Source organism: Brachycentrus maculatus, unplaced genomic scaffold (assembly GCF_059751285.1).
Source record: "Brachycentrus maculatus isolate JH-2025_06_01 unplaced genomic scaffold, ASM5975128v1 h1tg000514l, whole genome shotgun sequence".
Taxonomy (NCBI): domain Eukaryota; kingdom Metazoa; phylum Arthropoda; class Insecta; order Trichoptera; family Brachycentridae; genus Brachycentrus; species Brachycentrus maculatus.
Window position 1 is genome coordinate 706,424 of NW_028281260.1, and position 21,477 is coordinate 727,900.

The 21,477-nt window shown below is 33.0% G+C and overlaps 1 protein-coding gene across 1 annotated transcript in view; it reads right to left on the bottom strand.

Moving 5' to 3' along the window:
* Positions 1-21,477, bottom strand: part of mmd (disintegrin and metalloproteinase domain-containing protein mind-meld) — a 420,228-nt gene that overhangs the window by 12,145 nt on the left and 386,606 nt on the right. The window contains exons 11-18 of the mRNA XM_088272686.1: positions 18,480-18,652; positions 17,430-17,763; positions 14,925-15,092; positions 14,373-14,677; positions 13,226-13,345; positions 12,387-12,564; positions 11,532-11,706; positions 3,208-3,313 (exon numbers count right to left, since the gene is read on the bottom strand). Coding sequence (XP_088128812.1) covers positions 3,208-3,313; positions 11,532-11,706; positions 12,387-12,564; positions 13,226-13,345; positions 14,373-14,677; positions 14,925-15,092; positions 17,430-17,763; positions 18,480-18,652 — 1,559 coding nt within the window. The remainder of the gene's footprint in view (positions 1-3,207; positions 3,314-11,531; positions 11,707-12,386; positions 12,565-13,225; positions 13,346-14,372; positions 14,678-14,924; positions 15,093-17,429; positions 17,764-18,479; positions 18,653-21,477) is intronic.

A 21,477-nucleotide genomic window follows, 5' to 3' on the forward strand; every position in this document is an offset into this window, starting at 1 on the left:
AGTAATTTATAAGGTTTAGTGCAATATGGGTTAATACCGGGATAAATTTTGTGAGTTCAGTACAAACAAGTGAGTAAATAAAGAAAGCGTTCAATCAAAATTATTTTCAAGGCTCAGCACGTTTATATTGCTGAGTAAACAACATTGTCCTTTATGACAGAGTGATGTTGTTTTGTGGGTGTAAACTTTACCTGAAATCAAAATAAACATAAATCAAGTTATACTTACTCTTTACAATATACATACATTAACAAATATAGAAATAAAATATACTGAAAATGCCAATTCATAAATTATACAGCGACACAAGCTATCGAGCCAGATTGCATTTTAGGTATTGTATAGTACATCCGACAGGGACCTCAAATATTATGGATTCATGCACGAGTTACGCTCACATACACTAGAGGTCTACTCCAAATGTCAAAGGAGAGGAATCTTTATTGCAGTCACAAGACATTTAAATATTTATTACTTTTCTATACATCGAACCAATTTACTTTGCGAGAAGTGCCAATGGATAACTATGTTAACGATAAATTTATACAATTTTGAGGTTTCAGTATATTTTTCTAACACGAACTAAAATTCACATAGATTGTCTCGCGAGACTAGCACGGAGTGCGGAAACCGTGTTGAAACATTTCCGATATTCCAAACCGACCGAGGTGACTTGTAGTTCGTGTTCAAGCCGGCCTTCGAGTACAAGGCTGCAGCGCCGGACCTACGGGATCCTGCGCCCCGCCACTTACCGAAAAGGGACGGGAATACACACGTCTGTAAGAGAACATGAGCATATTGTTGTTCCCTCCTTTGCGAGCAAGTGCCCGGGCGCCTGTGCCGCTGACCCTTCGGTAGGTCCGGCACTGCACGGCTAGATTCTAGGTAAAACAAAGTGTTACATTTAGCTGCGTCGAACAGATGGCAGATTTTCACAGACACACTATCGAAGAGGTTTACTATTGACCGCAAACATAAAAGTGATGAAAGGTGAAGGACTGCTAACTACGCGAGGTCTTGTCACTAGTTTGTCTTGTCCAGTGTGTTCAATCTGTGTTTCTTGAAAACGACCCGGCTTTACTTGCTTTTAACAATTGTGTATGTATTGATTCGAAATAAGTTAAGTTTGTTTTATTTTCAAGAAAAGGAAATCTCAAAAACATCGATTACATAGCGTGTATATATTTGACAATAATCGTGCATTAAAATACATTTAAAACCAAAATGTGTAGTACGAAAATACAGGCAATCAAATGAACTGTTTATAAAACAATCGAAATCGGAATGGATGTCGTCGTAGTTCAGACAGTTTGTGTGAGTAAAAGTCATGATGAGTGCGACGATGATAGCGTGACAACACATCGACACAAGGATACACGATACGACACAGGTACAGAGAGGAGCCGAGTCGTCCGAGTGGCGCGCTGAATACTCGCCGCTTCTGCGTACTACACTCGAGCCGCACCGGCACTACGTGCGAGTGCAGCTCCCGGAGAGGGCGCAAAGATCCGAATATGCCTCGTTTCAAGTAAGGATAAGCGTATGGCATGCTGAGTGAAGAAACGGTGGATCGGGATGGAGATGAGGTGAACACGAACCGGTATGTGGCCAAAAGTTCGCGGGTATTGAGCGCGCCTTGTCAGAGCCGAGTGGCGGACGTTGCACTAACACGACTAAGTGAACGGCATCTAAACAATGATCTAAAATAGATACAGAATGGAAAAAAGAAAGATGACGAAGGATAACTATGTGAAAAAAAAATACGAGGGACAATAATAAAAATCGTGTGAAAACTACCTTCGGTCTGTTTTCTGCTCACTAACCTTAGGCACAGGGAGAAGTTTTTGTGTACTACGACTGACCTGTAGCAGAGAGCCATCAGAGCAAATGTAATGAAAACACCCCCTACCACGGACATAAGCATCCCCACTAGAAACACCGTGTTAGAGCCATGATAGTTCTCTGCTCGGAGCGGCAGCGGCGCATGGCGGCGGGGGCGGGGGGCGGGGGGCGGAAACAAGAGAGAAAAGGATCATCAGAAGATATTAGCGCAAAGTGAGCCTGTACCGCTAGAGCGAGCAGTCCTGCCTACGAACACGTCTTTCTCTCACTACTCAGGACGGGAACGAAGTCTACGCAAAAATCCGTCTTACTGAAACAGAACAAAGGGGAAGAAAGCGCGTCGCGTGCTGCCCGCGAGAGATGTTATCTGCACCTGTAACATGAGGTCCTGGGGGACCTCGCCAGTAGCAGACGGATTTTTGTTTAGAGTCTTCAGAACTCCTAAAGTTCTTCATCTGCTCGCGCACTCGGGGGATATTGCGGTCAATTTGTTCGTAAGTAACACCAGCGTACGTTTATCGTAACGACATATTTGTAATGATAAAAGGTCTGAAGCGATGTGTATCCATTGACATTTACAACACCAATTATTCAAGATGCCACAACATCGATAGCGACAACTCTAAACCAAAATCCGCTAGCTTCCGGTTTAATCTACAAAATTAAAGCGAGGTTCATGTTTATAACAGCATACATTATAATATTACAAAAGTAATACGGATAGACAGAAAGGTTTTACAGTCATACACAAACAAAAATTGAGAACTAAAGAAGAAGTAATTGGTAAATATTCAAACTAAGATTCCCAGATTTCACATTTAACCCGGCATTCCAGAAAATCCAGCGGCTGAGGACGAAACAAGGGCCTTTTCAAATCGCGCTGTATTCCGCGATACATGAATAGCGATACAAACTCCCAATACATAGGTAAACCTTTGTTGACATGATATACTGCAGGAGCTATCATATTGTACACCTGATTTATGTGCGATTCGAGTCGGCCCGTGTTCCTCTTACCCTCTTCACCGCTATATTATAATTGCATGTCAGCCCTATTCTGTACTACAGTCAAAAGCAATATTGACCTACAAATCATACCCAAAATTACTTTGGGTCGAAAATACCGATTTTATACGGATTGCAAATACTGATCAATATAGCTTTTTTTGATAGAGAATAGTTCTGAATGTATGTACAGTCAGCCTATCACAAGACAACAGCATCACAACATCCAGAGAAGGCGGCTGTATGACACCATCCAGGTATAAAATGGAAATATTGATAGTGAGGTCTTCTATAGATATACTCTCGAGATCGCGAGATTATCGTAGTCTTCCACTGGCGCCGAACCATCGCTTACTGTACCTGTAGCAAACCGCCATTAGTGCAAAACATATGAAGACACCCTTAACAACCGCTACTAGAATGAAGACCATCATCACAGTGCTTAGCTTGTTGCCTCTGTCAGTTCCTGTAAAACGAGTGCCAATTGGATATAACAAACGACAAATCAAATATGTATATTTTCAAACTGTTTTATTGAAGCTTCTATACTCGACCTTTTAACGAATTTCTGAGGATATCTATCATGAAAGGTAAGAATAAGAAATCCTTTATACGATAATATTGCATTTATAATATAAAAAAAAAAATATCTTCCCATATGAAATCACGTTTAAATACGTTTATGACGTTATGTTAATCAGCTCTACCAACACAGTACAAAATCGTAAGGGCGAGATGATGGCTAAAAATATATTATTTTTGATCCTCATTAACCGCCCCGTTTTTACAAAATAATCTTGTATTATTTTCTATAGCATGCTTCTATTTTTTTTTCAAATTTTAAATTTAGATGCCGAAGAGCTATAAAAGTGATGTGTGTATAACCCAAATGATATCTATACAAATGTTCCTCAATTATTGCTGTTTTTACCATCACGCATTATCAGTAAAAAAATATGAATGATGTAAATAAATTTTTCTATTGATGTAATAAAAACTTGTATATAATAGAAATGGCACACTTTCTCCTATTGTAAAAGAGTTAACAATAAATCATCTTTAAAAAAGACATCAAATCATACAATATAACCCATACATAAATCAGCTTAATACTTACTAAACATGTACCAATGGTAGGACCAAATCTAATTTCAAATAATGTGAAATTTAAAGAGACTTCATTCTGTAGATCAATATCTTTCAACATCATCATTCCGTATTGCAATAAAGGCTCTGGATATTTAATTTAGAATCTCAACACGTCTCTTTTTGTTGGATTACGTGGAAAAGGAACGTATTTTCCATTAAATTTTCTTTTAAGCATAGCATGTAACTGAAAGCTATTGAAAGTCAATGAAACATTTAATTTATGAAACAGGAAAACGTGTTTTAAGCTATATTTTAGTAAAATGGTAAATTTTTGAATTTTGTTATGTAGATGGTATTTTAGTTAATACTAAATTATTTCAGTCTTGCAAAATAAGCAGTTAGCTTCGAAACCGGCAAAATTAAGTAATAAAATATTTATAGTGATTTTAAAACAAAGTTACATTTTAATTATAAAATGGAAAATTATAAAGATATTACTTCAAATATAAATTATAATTATAAATAAGTTTATGTAAAATAATGACCAGCGACCGGGTTTCGTCGTTACCGACATCATCAGACTGGTGATAAATCACCAGTCTGATGATGTCGGTAACGACGAAACCCGGTCGCTGGTCAAATAAAAAAGTGGAAAAGCTAAAAATATTGGTTTTAATCAAATAATAAATTAAAAATGCAATTCCATCACGAAGTGTCAGTGGATAATATAAATCTAGTAAAATAATGGTAATTATACAAGTAATAATTTTTTTTAGGTATAATTGTATTATATTGCTAATAATATAATAAAATTCAAGTAAATAATAGTTTAACGTTTTAAAAGTTATTAATTCTATGTAATCAGTGAAACGGTATTATTATTTAAACAATGATAAGAAATTCATTATTTTGTCACAATTAAATTATTTAATTATAAATGTAAAGGATTATTACAATACAACTTTTCGCATTGTTCACGAGAAACTTGTCATGACGATGCAAAATTAGTTTGAAGATTCTTTAGATGCCAAAGAAGGCTGCAGAATCCTTCGGTGTGCCTATTCTGCCCCAAAATGGTGCTGGAACTCAGGGGATGATGCTGCAATTACGATTCGGAGTAATTTGATTGTCACGGGGGGCGGAATAAGACTCTGTTTTCAATTTGAAAGCGTTGACCCGAATCCCGAAAAAGGCGGAGTTATTTACGGAAAGGCTGTTTACTCTGCCAGTTACGGTAACAAGTGTACCATGAAATAATTGTGTCTTAAAAATAAACGAAATAAGGCTAGTTGGTCGCAGAATAAGTAATGATAGGGTACGTTAACTTAAAAAAAATCATTTTAAAATGACACCGTTGTGGCACATTTATTAGATAAATCTCATTCTGACAACATTCAGTCTACTTTCATCCTTCTCACATAAAAAATCAACCTTTCAAATTTCCCCACTTACTAATATTTTACAACCAGATCTACCTACATTCATCTTTTGAATAAAACCAAGATTTAAGATTTTTCAACAAATTGTAATTTAAAACCATTCTTAACTTTGTGGAATGGTTATATAACACTCTCCTTATCATAAATCGTTCGCTTTGGGCAATATCACTTTTAAGTAGTATTACACAAAACGAATAATTGAACTATCAATGACTAGAATAAATAATATTTAATATACTGTGATTAACCCCTTATCCGCACCCCAATGGTGCATAGGGCACTGCTTTATATAAACGCTGTGTTATCTTGATCGTTTACACATGAAGAAAAGGTGATCAGCCCTCCGCTTCAGGTACCAGTCCAGGGTAATATTGAAGTAATATTATAGTGAAAAAATCACTAATATTTATTAGACCCCCCTGGGAATCGAACCTAGGACCTTCAGAACGGTAGCCGAGCGTGCTGACCATTACACTACGGATGTTGATTTAGTATACAATAATTGCAAAATTTATTTTTTAAAGGAGAGCTAATGAAATCAGAATATGATAACTCAGACAAACGTGCTGCAAAACGATATTTGTTAGATGACCGAATGTTGAAATAAGGAAAAAATGCGAAAAACTGATCGGGTCATGATATATACAAGTAAAAAGAGATGCATGGACGTGAAAAAGGTGAATTATGTTTGCAAAAGACAGAATATTTTGCTGTTCTATTTTCTCTACTTATCTCTGTGAGGAAGCAGTATTATGGACATAATGTTGTATGTTCGTTCGGATGCAAAAGGAATTTAAAAAAATCATCTCCTGTACAAAAAGAAGGCTTATAATGTTACTTAACAAACTTTGTACCGAAGGCACTCTCAACTAAGTATTTAGTATTTAATTTGATTTGCCATAAAATCAATATCCATGAGTAGATCGTTTCAGAAGTTTTCCAGTAAAGCAGACGATAAAAGGACCCTCCACAGGGTGCCTGGAAACAATTTGCGAACTTAAAGCTTCGCCTTCTGCTAGTGAAGGGAGTAGACACAAGAGACACCCATTGATATAGGGCGATCAAGAAATATAATGTTTCTGAAAATAGGGAATTCTTTTTTGTACGTAAATTATTTATTCACACACTGAAGTTGTTATTTAAATAAAAAATTATTTATTATCTTGTGTTTGGACTGATTTCAATAAGTATTAAAAACAAATGACGAAAGTCTAAGATATTTTTCTTCTTATTCTTCTGACTCTAATTCGTATAGAATGATCTAGTTACGGTGATTAACGTGATTTGTTGATAATATTTCTATTTTTAACTAAGTAGTTCGTCTGAACGTAAATTTATTGGTAAAACGTATTAATTCGCATACAAACACGAATATGCACGCACACACACACACAAATGTATATATATATATATATATATATATATATATATATATATATATATATATATATATATATATATATATATATAAATATATATATATATTTATATGTATAAATATATATATTTATTTATATATATATATATATATATATATATATATATATATATATATATATATATTTATATATATAAATATATATATATATATATATATATATATATAAATATATATATATATATATATATATATATATATATATATATATATATATAATATATATATATATATATATATATATATATATATATATATATATATATATATATATATATATATATATATATATAAATATGTATATATAAATATAAGAATACAAATAAAATATTCATTCTTATACAAAATCAAGATATACTTTTTAAAAACCTTGTTACTACGTCTTTATGTTCGAATCAATATCAAATTGAATATATTATGGTGATTGATACTTTAAATTTACCAATTTAATAAAAATAAGGAAGCCAAGTTTAAAATAATATCTCTCCACTGTCTTGTCGGAGCTTTGAGTCTGTATAAAAGCCCTCGAAAGCCCGCTTACTTGCATACTAAACAGCAATTGAGGAGGTTTTTGCATTCTGTTTTGAGACTTAACCATTAAAAACGCTAACTACTCAAGAAAGAAACCGCGGAGACAAGAGTAAAAGTTTGTTGATGATATTAGCTGGAGGAAATTATGCCTAACTAAAGGGTAAAGAACGTAAAAAGCTTCAATTCACAACAAAGCTGAATATATTTTAATTTAAGTAGAAGGTTTAGCGATGCATATTACGATTTTTTTAATATACAGATCCAGAAAGTTCCTAATTCTTTTTAATTGATTTTTTGGTTTATGTTTAAATGTTATTAAAACTTGTTTTTTTATAACAAAATAATTTATAACGGAAGAATGTTATTTTTTATAATTTAGTTATTAGTTATTTTTCGTCGGAATTATTGAAAAAACGAGAATTAAAATGTTTAACATTACAGAAGCGCAAAAGATGTGAATAACATTTTTCCTGTTTGTTTTTCGGTATTCACAACGAAAAAATATTGTATTTTAGCACCAACCAAGCCCTGCGCTTGACCAGACTTCTATATTATTCTTTTGAATTGTCACTAAAGTGATGTATACTATTTGATTTTTTTTTGCGGTACGGATAAAAATATTTTTAAACATATTGTACCCGTATTTGTTTCTTACCTCTTCTCCGAGATAAACATTATATAAATATAACCAAATTTATCCTCTGTAACAACGTTTCCCAACCTTTTTTGGCTCGCGTACCACGTGGTGGTACATCACACTTAGTTATACCACTTCGTAAAAATTATTGTATTTTGAGAAATTTGTAAATCTATTAGCATTATAAATTTTAAAGATTGACTTTACTTCCCATAACCCAATTAATTAAAATTTAAAAATCAAAACAAAATTATTTTTTTTCTGATAAAAATAAGACATTTAAACTTTACATATCACTTTTTTTTAAATAAAAGGAGCCGAAGCTCATTTTTTGTCGAAATTCAAAACCAGGACATTTAAAGAAGTATTGTTTTAACAACAAACTTTTATTTAAAAAAATCAAAGAGTTTAATATATTTATTTGTTTACTAATAAATAAATATAATTTATTTTTTCCAAAAATTACCGATATTAATAGAAAATATCCATACATTAAAAATACACTAGTTTAAATGATATTTTTATGTCTTTTTATTCTGCCCACCATTCTTGATTATTTTCACGGACCATCAACATACCACTGGCGTACCACCGGTGGTACGCGTATCACAGGTTGGGAACCGCTGCTCTAAAAGCAAGTCTTTAGAAATGAGATTAGAAATTATGTATTAATGCTTAAATTTGTAGAACTTTTGCGTGATGAAATTGTAAATACTGCGTAAACTAGGGGAGTAAACTTTTCAAAACAGGAAGGGAATTTTGATAAAAAAAATGAGATGGTGATCTCTTAATCCTGGAAGAGGGGTATTAGATTAGGGTCCTGGGAGGTGTCCGCTTTTAGAACAGAAAACTTGAGTTTGACTTGAAGGGGCTTTACAAAAATAATAATCCAAAATTATTTTTGTAAACAACTTATGGTAGGTATTCTTATTGGAACAAGAAACATTATTTTAAACGCATTTTGTTTAAAGTAAATGAATATAATAACGGATATGCCACGAAATTAAACGTTAATGAACTATTTAAATAAAAATGTAAATTAAAAAAAAAAACCAACCATCACGCCGTTTCCCCACAGTGGTAGGTAGAGAGAATAAAACGCCAGGTCAACCTGTCTTTGCAAACAATTTTCGCCTGTTCCCATTCACGCATCTCTTGATACATACCCGCCGATTATTCCTATTGACAACTTTCAAGTATTTGAAATTATCTCTTTTCTTTCTTTTACGTTTAAACAGACCGAGCCACGGCAACGCGTAGCCGGGTACAGCTATTTATAAATAAAACAGTTGAGTGAATTGATAGGAAAATCCCTAACAAACAAATGCTTCTTTATATTTGATTTAAAAAACAGCAATGATTGAAATGTGTTATTACTATCCGCCTAAAAAATATACTGTTATTTTGAAATAAATGATTTTTATAATAAACATCAGAAATACTACTTAATTTACCTGGATTCGTCAATAAGTACATATTATTTGAAAGAATAACATTTTTTACGTAACCAAATGTTAGTTATGTTAGTGACATATCGCTCACTCCTTTCAAGAACGTCATAAATCAAAAATCGTGAATTTTGAGTTGTGCATGTTTTCGGAATGCCCAGAAAATGTGCCATATCCCAGCAAAAGAGGCATATTTTAAACTTAATATTTACCCGCTACAGGGCAGAAAATGTTGTTTTTGCATTTTGAGGAAAAGGTATTGTTTAATTATTTTTTTTAAAATACTAAATATTTTTCAAATGAAGAAAAAACCTTCAGGTTTTACCTAAAAAGATCTGTTGCACAGAAAAAAGTTCAATAAGTGGCTTGATATTTATTTTTAATACATTATGTTATATTTTTAAACATTAAAAACGTTGTCCTGAAAAATCAAGTTTTTTGATTTATGACGTTCTTGAAAGGAGTGAGCGATATATAACTTCATAAATTGATTCGACAGTCACTTTGTGCTAATCTCTATCATTTTTTACTAGATAAATATTACTTTTTCTTAAAATCTATTGTGACACGTGTTTTGCGGAATCCATCGAAACACGGGTCATAATAATTATTCAGAAGAAGTGGTATTTACAAAGTACGAACTTTAATTAAAAATGGACATATCGCTCACTCCTTTCAAGAACGTCATAAATCAAAAAACTCGATTTTTCAGGAGAATGTTTTTAAAGTTTAAAAATATAATACAATGTATTAAAAATAAATATCAAGCCACTATTGAACTTTTTACTGTGCAACAGATCTTTTTAGGTAAAACTTGAAGGTTTTTTCTCCATTTGAAAAATATTTAGTATATTTAAAAAAATAATTAAACAATACCATTTCTTCAAAATGCAAAAACAAAACTTTCTGCCCTGTAGCGGGTAAATATTAAGTTAAAAATATGCCGCTTTTGGTGGGATATAGTACATTTTCTGGGCATTCCAAAAACATGCATAACTGAAAATTGACGATTTTTGATTTATGACGTTCTTGAAAGGAGTGAGCGATATATAATCACTATATATGTAACTAATATAATTAACATTGTGTACACGGATATTTTAGTTTATCGGTTTCGAGACGTACCCACCTCAAGAAGACAATATCTACATTTCTGCTTGATAGTGTTATTTGTATCATGGTCTAGTAATTGTCTTGTAAAAGAGACGGGTACATCTCGAAACCGGTAGACTGCAATGTGGGTGAGTGCTCATATACTAACAAAACAAAGATTTTGTTTAAATGCCTTACCTCAGAGTTAATGCTTTAAATATAAAAATTATTAATTTTCGAATGTTATAAGTAAATATGTTTCTACAAAATTTTTAAATCGTCTTTCTTAAAATTTTCTGAAAAAATTGTTGTTGAATAAATACAAACGTTTAAAATAACAAAAGTTTTAAACCGATGTTTTCAAATGTATATAAAATAATTTGCATGTATGTATATTCTGAAAATATTAAAAACCTAATAATCGTTGAAAATTCAAAAATTCCATCAACACTAAATGTAGACTTAAGTATTATTTTATGTAATTTTTCAATAGGGAAACTGATTTAAATTACGAAAACTTTTTTTTTGTTGGGGTTTTCATATTTGTTCTTTTAAACAACAATTGAATAATGCGTTAAGTTACCGAATTTGCATATATGGCATATAGAAAGTACATTTTTTTAAATTTTATAATTATCAAATTGTAAAATATCGTACTTTAAAACAAAACAGATTTTTTGTATGAAAATTGTTTTTTATGATAAAAAATACAAATATTAGAATTCAAATAAAAAATGTTATTGTTAATTTTAATATACTGTTTTTTCAAACTACATTAATTGCTTTAAAAAAGCATTTGTATTTCATGATTAACTAACACAAATATTAAGTTTAAAAATATTTTGAAATAAGTCTTTCTTGTATTGTAATAAACCTAGGTTATTTTTCCCTAGATATAACATAAAAATTTAGTTAGAATGAGCTTCAAAGTAAACGTAGTAAATATGAAAGGATCAATCGGTAGGTCCTCTTGTGGAATATATGTATACGTAATATTGAAATTCACTCACCGTAGGGTGTTTCCTTTTTCTCCATCTTCATCTCGAGGTCGCTCTTGGCCTTGTCCTGTCCTGGAGTGACTGGGTCCCAGTGGGTGGGAGGGGCGATTGTGATCTCCTGGGGGATGGAGCAGTCCGGGCCTGCCCAGCCCAAGTCACAGTGGCAGCGGATAACGTTTGAACATACCTAAGGAAATTGAAAAATACACACTGTTATTTTTTGCCAACTCACCCAACAGGAGATGATTTTCTTTTTATAAATGTTAAAAAAGGGGAAACCTACCCAGTGGATATGGAAACAATTTTCGATAGTCGGTTTTGGTACCCAAAAAGTGCCTAATCGAGATATAAACTCGACAGTCATTATGTAACGACCTTTTTTAAAATAAATTTTTGTACTTGTAAAATAATGTGGATACTCTTAAAAATAGTACGAATATAATTGCTTCAATTTGTTTGATATGTTTTCCTAGTGTTTTATATTTATACAAATACGTACAATTATTCCTTGCACTTAACTTTTAATGTAGTTTTGTAATAATTGTTCACCTTGCAACATAACTCTTCATATGTTTGAATTGTGTTGTCATGAGACATATAAAAGCATGAGTGATCAAAAGTAGTGTGGGTAATTTTCTCGCTACAAAGCAAGTGATAATTGATTTATAAGTTGTACGCACATTGCTCTTAGTCCATCCTGCAGATTACCCTGAACAATAACATGAACAGCATCAATACTACGATAAAGCGTGTAAGTGTAAAGCCAGCTTTCGTTAACTTTTCCTTGCAAATACTCGTAATGTTAAACACTGTACTTATTGGTGTCAAAACGTTTCAAAAGTATACTTTTGATATATCAATACTCACGCCATGGCCAGAGCACTCTTGATTGTTGAGGTTGCTTGGGCACTTGGTTTGGTCCACGTATGGGTAGATGCTGGTGCAGGTTTGGTTGACACACACCAAGTTGTCTCCACACGGAGTTCCATCCCTAACTAGACCGTGATCGGGAATCTCTACGTGTCCAGCTGCTCCGCTCGTTGATCTGGTGAAATCATGAAAATGTTACAAATCAAAAGCCGAAATCTTAGGGGATACTACAAATTGTTATATGAACCAAATATATTCACATCACAGTCAGTGTTAATCAAGGTCTTATTTATTAACCCTTTCCGGTCCCCCAAAATTAAAAAAAAAATCTAGGTAGATGGTTACATTCCAATTGGAAAAAATCTTTTGTCCTCTGCTCCTCATACTGTTGTAATAGATACGAGTGACAAAAATGTAAGCTTGGTATTTAAATAAATAATACTAATGATGAAAAAAATGTCGAATAACATCCGACATGGGACCTAAGACCAAAACATCGATGTCGAATGAGATTCGACATTGGACCAGTAAGGGATAATGTTTCTTCTTTGCGAGAATGTGCCCGTTTTCTATTATAAACATACAGTTCTAGTAACTGACACAGAGCATTTACGGTAACGTTCTTATCCTTTTTTTATTTTGTGACTATTTGTTTTATTTTAATTTTTAATATTCAAGTGAGTGTCATAGTTGACAAAACTAACAACAAATATGATATCAGTTGTGATACAGAAGAACTTCCGATTAAACACCTCTCCAATTAAATAAGATCACGTGAATTACCATATGAACTTACATTTAATGTATTTTTAAAGACTGCAGTGTATAATACTTACTTGCACTCAAATTCGACGCCTTTCATTGATATAATGGTTCTTGAGAAAAAGTCATCCATTCCTGAAATAACTGGATACTGGTTTCCTAGTTGGCATTGCAGTGATCCACAGCGAACATTTCTGTAACAAAATTATTTACTTTATCCGTATGTTCGGTATTTTTTATTTGACAATTTGTTTTAAATTATATCTTTTTGAAACATGTTAAATGGTATTGATAAATGACTGTGTAATCTTCAACATGTAAGTTATTTAAATGTGATTAGGTAAGTCCTTAGCTATAATTATAGCTAACACCCGAGGGGTGTCGAGGAATAAGAAAATAAAGTTGTATAGCTTGTTCTTCTGTTCGTATCATGTCGGGTTTCCTAAACGTCGACTACCACTTGATAGTATGCCCTTCTCTTGGACAACTCTAAACAGCGCCTCAATGGTCTTGATTCCCTTCCAATCAGGTATATAATCTGGAGCGAGCAGATTTATCTTCTGCCCACACCTCGTTGTTGAACCTTACTTAAACAGCTACACAAAGTTGTAACTAACTAAACTAACTAACTAACTAACCATCCCACCACTTCCCCGTAGGGATAGGCAGAGAGAATAGAACGCCACACCACTCTGACTCTGCAAACATTCTTCGCCTCTTCCACGTTCATGCATCTCCTCATACATACCCGCCGATTATTTCGACTCTTAACCTGACCGCTTTCAAGCATTTGGCATACCTGATCGTGCCAAGTTTTCTCGGTCTTCTTCTGCTTCATTTCTCCAATTGCATTCGCCGCATAAATTTGTTTTACCGTTCCTTCCTCACTCGTTTGTTCTACATGCCCAAACCATCTCAACACACCTTTCTTAATTTTATCGATAATGCTTATCTCAGCATTCCATTCTTTCCTTATATCACCATTCAAACATCTATCATTCAACATTTTGCCACACATTTGTCTGAGAGAACGCATTTCAACTGGATTTAGCCTACTTTCCTTCTTCTTTTGCCAACTCCATACATTACTTCTACACATTAAGGTTGGACTTTTTATTTGGTCTTAATTTTATCGATAATGCTTATCTCAGATTGCCATTCCTTCCTTATTATTTGTTGTTACTTATTATTTTTATTCCAGAAAAGGTAGTTGCAACTTACTCAGATTCACACTTGATGTATAGTTGCGACGCGTCCATCCCGCAGTGGCCGTTGATGGACCCCTTGGAGTTGAACTGGTCGAAGCACTGCTTGTCCCCGGCGATGCTGCCGTCGCCCCAGATCTGCTCGCACTGCAGCGCCAGCGTGGGGCAGACGCCGCCGAAGCAGTAGCCCGTGTTCTGCCCGCACGGCTGGCCGTTCTTCTTGTGCACGTCGGCCGGGCAGGCGCCCGACTCGCCCGTGCAGCGCTCCGGCAGGTCGCACTCGTTGCCGGCCTCGCGGCAGATGAAGCCGCGGTTGCGCAACTGAAATTGAATACAGCGTTAATCGTGAAAATATACATTTTCAGGAAAACAACATGCGAATTCCAGTAAATCATTCCTCAGAATAATGGTATGACCGGCTGATGAATATCTGCCCGTTGGGTCAGTCGACTCGAAGATCAAATAACGAAATTATTGATTGAAAAGTTAGCATTTGGTGCTTTGAAATATAATCAGAATATAACTCAAGTTAAAAAGTTTACATGAAAAAAACGTAGTCCTTTATTACCTGACAGTTATCACAACAGGCTCCTGTAGCACACTGCGCTTCCTTAGTGAGCTTGCAAGTGATCGAATCACAGCATGGGTCCTTCTCTTGACAGTCGTCCAGGGTTCCGCAGTCGCAGTCTTCTCCTTCCTCTACAATCCCATTCCCACACGACCTTCTCACCTCCAACTGAAAAAATATATATTATCAGTACATGCGATGATAATCATATAATGATAATAGTCGGCACCAATCATACCTTATATATCTGAATTTGAAAAAAAAAACTTTAAACCATTGGTAAGCTATCAACTGAAGAAAAAACTTGCTTTAATATGAACTGTTATTTCTCACACTTTTGGTTTTTCAAAATTTGCCAATCTGTGTATTCGGGATTCTGTATTGTTTTTATTTTGTACCGAATAGAAGTTAATATAAACTAATCCGAACATTGTTGCCGACGGATGTGAGAGGTTAAAATAAAATATGGAACAAAGGCAAAACAAAGGAATGGGTAAATGATCAAGAGTTAATTTTAAGAATATTGTTAAATAGTTTATATTCTATTTTTTTTCTCGTTTTTGTGTGTATATTAGGTTAAAATTGGTTAAAAAAAATAAAAAAATAATTTACCGACAAGATACAAGGTGGCAAGGTCTCAGCAAAAAAATATTTTTTATATATGTTTAGAATTGTTCTTTAAATAAATATATACAATTTATGTAAGTAAAAAATAAAAATAAAAAAAATTTAAAAGAGCTATGTACGTAAATAACGAGGTATTTATATATTTATAAGTGCATGTATAATTTTAAGTAACTGAATCAATCGATTCGTATTGCAAAGTAAAGCAAAATTCACAACGGTTTAAAAAAATCATTAAAATGACTAATTTTTGTGAAATTAGGAAAACCTGAATACGAAATTTGACATATTTATGCTTAATTTAAAAAAAGACTTAATTGGGTGATAGAATAATATATAATTTCAATTATTACTAAAGAAACCATTACGTATTTACTAGATTCAAAGCGTTTGTGAAACACGAAAGACAGATATGAACGATTTCAGAAAAAAATATTAACGAATGAATGAGTAAATTAACAAATAAATGAGTAAATTTGCGTCAAATATTGTTTGAGGATATCCGATATAATAGAAACGCGGGTAATACTCATATTCTTGGGTTTCGATGTTTTCTATAAAAGTGGGGAAGAGGAGGGTACCAAGTACGAGTATGTGCGCTGTAATATTATTTTTTCTCCGCCATTTTGGATTTTGCGCTCAAGGCATGTAATCCATTACGCGAAATCCCAAGCGATCTGAGAACTAACTTAGTTACCTCTTAGCTTAGGGCAGATGGAGGATCTGAGAGACATTTTAAAAAATGAGAAAATATGGACCAATATCAGGTAGGGTGGCGAGGTAGCAAAACACGTGGAATATGATACGTTATTTAGTTACCACGCCGGGATATTATGACGGTTTGAAACCCAATTTCTAATATTTTATTATATAACCGCCCGGAGATTTTTACAATTTGATTAAAAATATGATTTAAGTCCCTGAACCACTTATGAATATAGAAATCGATCCCAAAATATGTCTGTCGCACTTTTTTTAGCTTAAATGAAAAGTAAAATTAGTTATTTATTATTAGATTAAAACCAATATTTTTAGCTTTTCCACTTTTTTATTTGACCAGCGACCGGGTTTCGTCGTTACCGACATCATCAGACCAGTCTGATGATGTCGGTAACGACGAAACCCGGTCGCTGGTCAAATAAAAAAGTGGAAAAGCTAAAAATATTGGTTTTAATCTAATAATAAATTAAAAATGCAATTCCATCACGAAGTGTCAGTGGATAATATAAATCTAGTAAAATTAGTGTTTTTGTTTTTAGAATTCGCATTCTAATTGAAATACAGCTTGATAAAATCGCTTATTTTTAAAGTAATGATGATATATTTGTTGCATACAAATTATGAAGTAATCGTACCAAAAACTTATGTTTATAAATTTTATTTATGATTTATAAAAATAATTAACTAAATAAATAAAATAATAATCACGAGAAATCGGAATTGGGGCTGGAATACATTTCTCCGAAATTATTCATAGGTAGGCTAAAAATTACTTCAAGATTTTTTTTTACATTTTTTGAGGATTTCCAATGCTGTTACTTAAACCGATAGTCTCGAAATGATGAATGAACATTAAGTTGTAAATAAATGTTAGTATAAATTCCTAACATTAAAAAAATGAAAAAGCAATAAAGATTGATAAAAACAGTTTTATATAATAAAATAACAACTTTGTAGTTTTTTTCACATACATAAATATTATTTGACCAGTGGCCGGATTTCATCGTAGCCGACATCATCAATGTGAAAAAAACTACATGGTAAAACTACATATTTTATTATATAAAATACCGTTCGACCAATCAATGTCAAAATGTCATTACAAAACATAAATATAATAAACGTTTTTTTTGAAAAGTTAAAATTATTGAAATATCTTACTTCATTAGGTTTATTGAGCAAGCATATTCCGTGCCGTATTCTTAGAGCGTCAATGTAGTCCGATTTGCTGCACTCGCTGAACTTGTAAGGTTGAACGTTCTCCAACCCTACGATGGTCTGCGCCATGATGCAGCCGTGCCAGTCCCTGCAGAAGCACTCCTCTCTTCCGTCGTCATGGCCCATGCCGATATTGTGGCCAATCATATGAGCCATGGTCCCAGCCAATAGGTGCGGTTCGTACGTATTGATGTCCACACTGATGCCAACCGATTTGGCAGTGCAGACCGTCTCGGGAACAGCCATGCCTGACTCACCGCCTTGGAAAGTCTCACCCCTGAAAAGAAGGATATTTTGTTACTTTTTCCTCTTACTCTTCTCTGCACCTTATTAAATTATGTTTAAGCTTAAATAAACACATCTTAACCCTTCACTGCATAGTGTATCGAATTTGTTACATACCCAAAAGTTTGTGTTAAAACGTCCTTTAAAAATATAAGCAACCATTCTTTATTGTTACTGATTAAATACGTTCATAACTCAACTAAATAATTCATAATTTAGCCAAAAGATGCGCTGTGAACGCCAAAATAATAACCTCACTTGTCTCTCGAAGACGAACTGTCAATGCAGTCATGCAGTCATGCAATAAAAAGTCATGCAGTGAAGGGTTAAGCTAAAATCAACAGATCTTAATGTTAAATTTATACCTATATTTTGTATGAAGGTGTCTTAACTTTTGTAACGTAATACAAGTGTATCAAGCGATCGCTTAAGCTAGCCAAATGCCAGGTCGTAAGCTCTGAGATGCTCAGACTGTCACTTTCTTTCATAAATAAGGGAAGAACGATACATATTTCTTATCAAATTGAGACACCTTCAAAATTGACATCTCATCCGTAGGGTGAATAATCCAGTGTCCGATATGATAAATTATATTAATATTGTTGATAAAATAATTACCTACAGCTCTTAATTATGCAAAGACTTAATTAGATGATACATCAACCGTCTAGTTGAATTGTCAAGTTTTCAGTTTTAAAATGTACTTACGTTAGTAACTGCGTGGTATCCTTGTCGACTTTGAACAATTTTCTCGAAGTATAATCATTAAAGTTAAGTAAAGCTCTGCTTATGTCCTGGCCCTTGTCAATCTGAGCCTGGTTTGATCCCTGCCAGGTTTCAATATACACCAAGGATACTCTGGTGTTTAGTGTCCTGAAGTACTGAAAGGAAAAACAAAATAAACATGTTAGCGACTACTGAAAAAATAGCCACCGAATTTTCATCACTATAGATTTTATACAGGGTGGAGCAAAATTATTCGCCGTTTCAAAAGTTGCTATAATTTTTGCAAATGGCGTTGTAAGTCATCATATTTGGCATTAATAAACTAAACAGCTGCAGTGTACAAACAAATTTATTATATTATTTTTTGATATCTCATCAAAGATGAAGAAGAATATGGAAGTCTGGGCATTTACGGGGCTTACGACCGTCATAGGCTGGTTTGAGTGATCACTTTACACACGTGTAACATTCACCAATTCTACCCATTATGGACAACCACACCACTCAAATTCTTGGAAGTTCTATATATATGAACCAATTTAGAAACCTTGTTCATGAATCACTAGAACTTCACTAGAGACATCTATTGGTGAGATGTAAAGAAGCTTTTTACTAAGCAGAAACTCTTATATTAGTATGTGAGATCCGAATCCTGGATTATAATCACACACATGAGAAACGCCAGAAAATACCATTTTCATTTTTATTATTAAGCTTATAATTTGACCAGATAATTTATTTACAACATTTTGAGTGTGTCCAAATACTTGTTCACAAAATCTGGATTATCTCCAATTACAGGAGTTATTTTCATATTATTTTTTGATATCTCATCAAAGATGAAGAAGAATATGGAAGTCTGGGCATTTACGGGGCTTACGACCTCCATATTCTTCTTCATCTTTGATGAGATATCAAAAAATAATATGAAAATAACTCCTGTAATTGGAGATAATCCAGATTTTGTGAACAAGTATTTGGACACACTCAAAATGTTGTAAATTTATTATGTTAAGTTAATAAGAGATAACGTTTAGAATTAGTAAATTGCAAAAAAAGCGATATAAAAGTTTTTTTCTGTGGAAAGCTGTTGTAAAAAGTAACATATATGAGTGCCTTATTCATCCTGTATAGTATAGACTAGATAGATCTCATTATTATCTGTTTCTCTTTGCTTTCGGTGTGTACAAGTCTCCGAAGTCGGAAGTCGGGTCAACATTGTGATTAATGTTTAGTTTGGAACTCAAAATGAGTATTTGATTGTTTTGTACTTCATTCTTAATTATCAAACTTGTTCTCTAAATGATAACATCATTTCTGAATGAAAGCTGTTGGGTCTAGATGAGTGACAAAATATTTACTTCCTATCGCGTGCTTTGAAACATTTCACTGAAGGGATAGATTGATTATGAAAATAAAATTTAATTAGTCTCTTAAGTTTCACGATATTCATGTAATAAACAACAGTAAAATATAACTTTCCGTAAAAGCGTCAAACATTTTCGTTGTTTAAAATAAGTTACTTTTTTAATGTATTTATCTATCATAACACATGTAGGTATACAAATATACATATTTAAACATAAGTTTTAATAAGTTGGATAAGATCAAGTCTATAAATGAATTTTTGACAGCTGCCATGATGTAGAATTTTCGGAAATACGTTTTTTTTATAGTTTATTTTTTTGTTTGTTTCTTTTCGGTATATTACGTAGTAGACCGTGGTGAACGGTTATTTTCATGTATAAATAATAATATTATATGAATTTTGAGATCATATCTTAGCGAATAATAAAGTATGAGATATGAGAAAAGAAAATTGTTTTTGAGTATCAATTATTTCTAGGGTGGCTTCGAAAAAACATTTTCATAAAACAAGAACAAACTGAACCATTTTGCGGGGATGGTAATTTCCTGATCGCCAAGCAAAGTGCTATTTCGGTTGACATATTGATCCTTGTTCCTACCTGGACCTATATTTCCCAACCCTCTCGCAATAGGGTGCCTCAATCCATTATCAAGGGACGTGAGTTCTGCATACGTGGGTAAATGTCGACCCTTTCCACTTAAATTTGGGATAGACCAGCATGGCAACACTTGGAAATTGACTCGAACCAGATTTCGAGAAAGGAAAAATACTCTATTTTCAGAATCAGCAAAGTTCAAGTTGTACGGGTTTGTCAAATATAAGTATATACATTATTTAATAAATACAGAAAATTTTAAATACAATTTTGAGGGAAAAAACATTTTATTAATTATTGATTTTTGAAATATTTTATAATGTAATTTTGATAAATTGAATGCATTCACATCATTTACATTGACGATATTCAATGAAATATAGTAAAGTATACTAACTAATTAACTAACTCACCATCACGCCGCTTCCCCGCAGGGGTAGGCAGGGAGAATAGATCACCAACCACTCTGTCATGCAAACAATCTTCGCCTATTCTACGTTCATGCATCTCATCATACAAATCCGCCGTATACTAATATATTAAAGTATAGTATACTAGTATATTAATATTGAAAGGAATCAGATTTTATTGCTTTCGGATATGTAACACACATTTCTGTCTTTATCATAAATCTTATTTTTTAATTTAAAATGCTCAAAATTCAGCACCTCGAAAATGTATGAACATAAAACAAAAACTTTTTAGAAAAATGTTTTAAAATATCTTAATGTTGTTTCGGGTACAAATAGAAATAATGCTAATTCAAACCGCTTTCTTACGGATTTATTTAAATTTTATGATCGTAGATTAAGTTTTATGAAGATTATTTGCCATTAGGTTCCTTCCAAATTGACATTTTTTTATACTTTGATTCGATATTTTGAAGACATTCTTATCCATAGATAACGTTAAGTCCTTCCATATATTGTAAATGTTGAACGCGTATTCAGTACTCTGTACAGACGCCCATACATAAATGTTTACCCAGTAAAGCAACTAGACTTGAGATCTTAAAC